At 51.4% G+C, this 1,487-nt stretch overlaps 1 protein-coding gene across 1 annotated transcript in view; it reads right to left on the bottom strand.

Annotated features, from left to right (window-relative positions):
* BTBD1 (BTB domain containing 1) overlaps positions 1–342 on the bottom strand; it is a 12,225-nt gene extending 11,883 nt beyond the window's left edge. The window contains exon 1 of the mRNA XM_057382027.1: positions 265–342. Coding sequence (XP_057238010.1) covers positions 265–327 — 63 coding nt within the window. The 5' untranslated portion in view covers positions 328–342. The remainder of the gene's footprint in view (positions 1–264) is intronic.
* Between the last annotated feature and the right edge of the window lie 1,145 nt (positions 343–1,487).

A 1,487-nucleotide genomic window follows, 5' to 3' on the forward strand; every position in this document is an offset into this window, starting at 1 on the left:
TTTACCCCGCGATGTGCCATGGAACGTGCCCCGGGACGGGCCCGGGATGTTCCCCGGTTTTTACCCCGCGATGTGCCATGGAACGTGCCCCGTGATGTCCCCCGGTATTTACCCCGGTATTTCCCCCGAGATGTGCCCGCGATGTGCCCCCGCCAGCTCGGTCACGGCGCCCGGGGAATTTGCTCCAGAGCCGGATCAGGGAACAGCGGGCACAGGGCAGGAGGGCACCGAGGGCCGCGGCACGCACGGAATTGTTAATGTTACCTGTGGGAGAGAATAAATTGCAGCGATTGTGATTAGGCGCGTGAAATCCGAATTTATTTTCATCCCGCCCGCTCCGCTGTGGTAGCAGGGAGAGCAAGGGCTGGTGACCTATTTTAACTATTCCTGCTCTGACTTGGGCGGGTTTTGGCACATACACCTCACTGTGCTTATACGAACCCTCGGCATTTCGCGTTTGAATTTGTGAGGAGGAAAGGCGGAGCAGGAGAGGCGCAGTGCCCGTGGAGAGCGGCAGTGCGGGTTTGTGCCCCAGCAGCACTCAGGCAGTGAACCAGCGGGGTTTGTGCTGTCATGCCTTTAGAGGAAGGGGAAAAGGAATAAGAGCTGTTTGCGTTTTGCCGGTGCTGTCAAACCGCTGCCGGTGCAGAACTGAGGCGGTTCCTTTTGCCATCTGCTGGGGCTSTGCTGTAACCACAGCGGCGATTTGCACGGCGGCGCTGAGAGCTGTTTGTCACAGCTCCCAGCTCGTCAGCATTCATGGAAGTGTGTGGCTAAAAGAGGAATAGAACATGTCACCGCTCTGCATTCAGGTTTATAATTAGGACAAAATTGAGACCAAGCAAATGTGGTCCGTTTCGCAGAACAAGTTTTTGAGAACCTTAAGCAAGATGGAAGCAATTTCAGCAGGGTAAACTATAGGGGGAAAGGGCACCAGAAGATCTGGTGAACCAACCAGAAAGCAGCAGCTAGCTTTGCACAGAGGCTATATTTAAAAATAAAATCATACTGCTGACTTAGAAGAATGAAGGTATCATCTCTGGGCTTTTCTTGTCCCAAGGTGGGTAAAGGAGGGAAAGGAGGAGAGCCCCACATTCCCTCGATAACTTAGGAACAGAGGTGTGAAACGCTGACACCTTGGGCACAAATGCATAATTTTCATTTACATGGGGTATTTTTTATTCAGCGACGGGATGACCTGAGTATTAATGAGTATTTCTGTCATTGCTGTCCTTCTGCTTTTACCTTTCTGTGCTCTCTCAAAGGTTAATATGTCAGTTGAGAGCCAAGAGCTGTGGYTGCTCTGCTTAGAGAGAACCTAGTTTGTAGAAAGTGTCAACAACACACTAGAGGAGGTTAAAAAGGATGGAGCAGGGCTAAGGAAAAAGGGAAAGGTGCACCAGAGAAATAGAAGGAGGTCAGCTGGGGCAGACAAAGTGCGTTAGACAGCTTCAGGGATGAGAAACCAGTCATAGGGCAAAGCTATA

This window comes from Malurus melanocephalus, unplaced genomic scaffold (assembly GCF_030028575.1).
Source record: "Malurus melanocephalus ecotype Western Australia unplaced genomic scaffold, MMel_1.1 scaffold_547, whole genome shotgun sequence".
Classification (NCBI taxonomy): Eukaryota; Metazoa; Chordata; class Aves; order Passeriformes; family Maluridae; genus Malurus; species Malurus melanocephalus.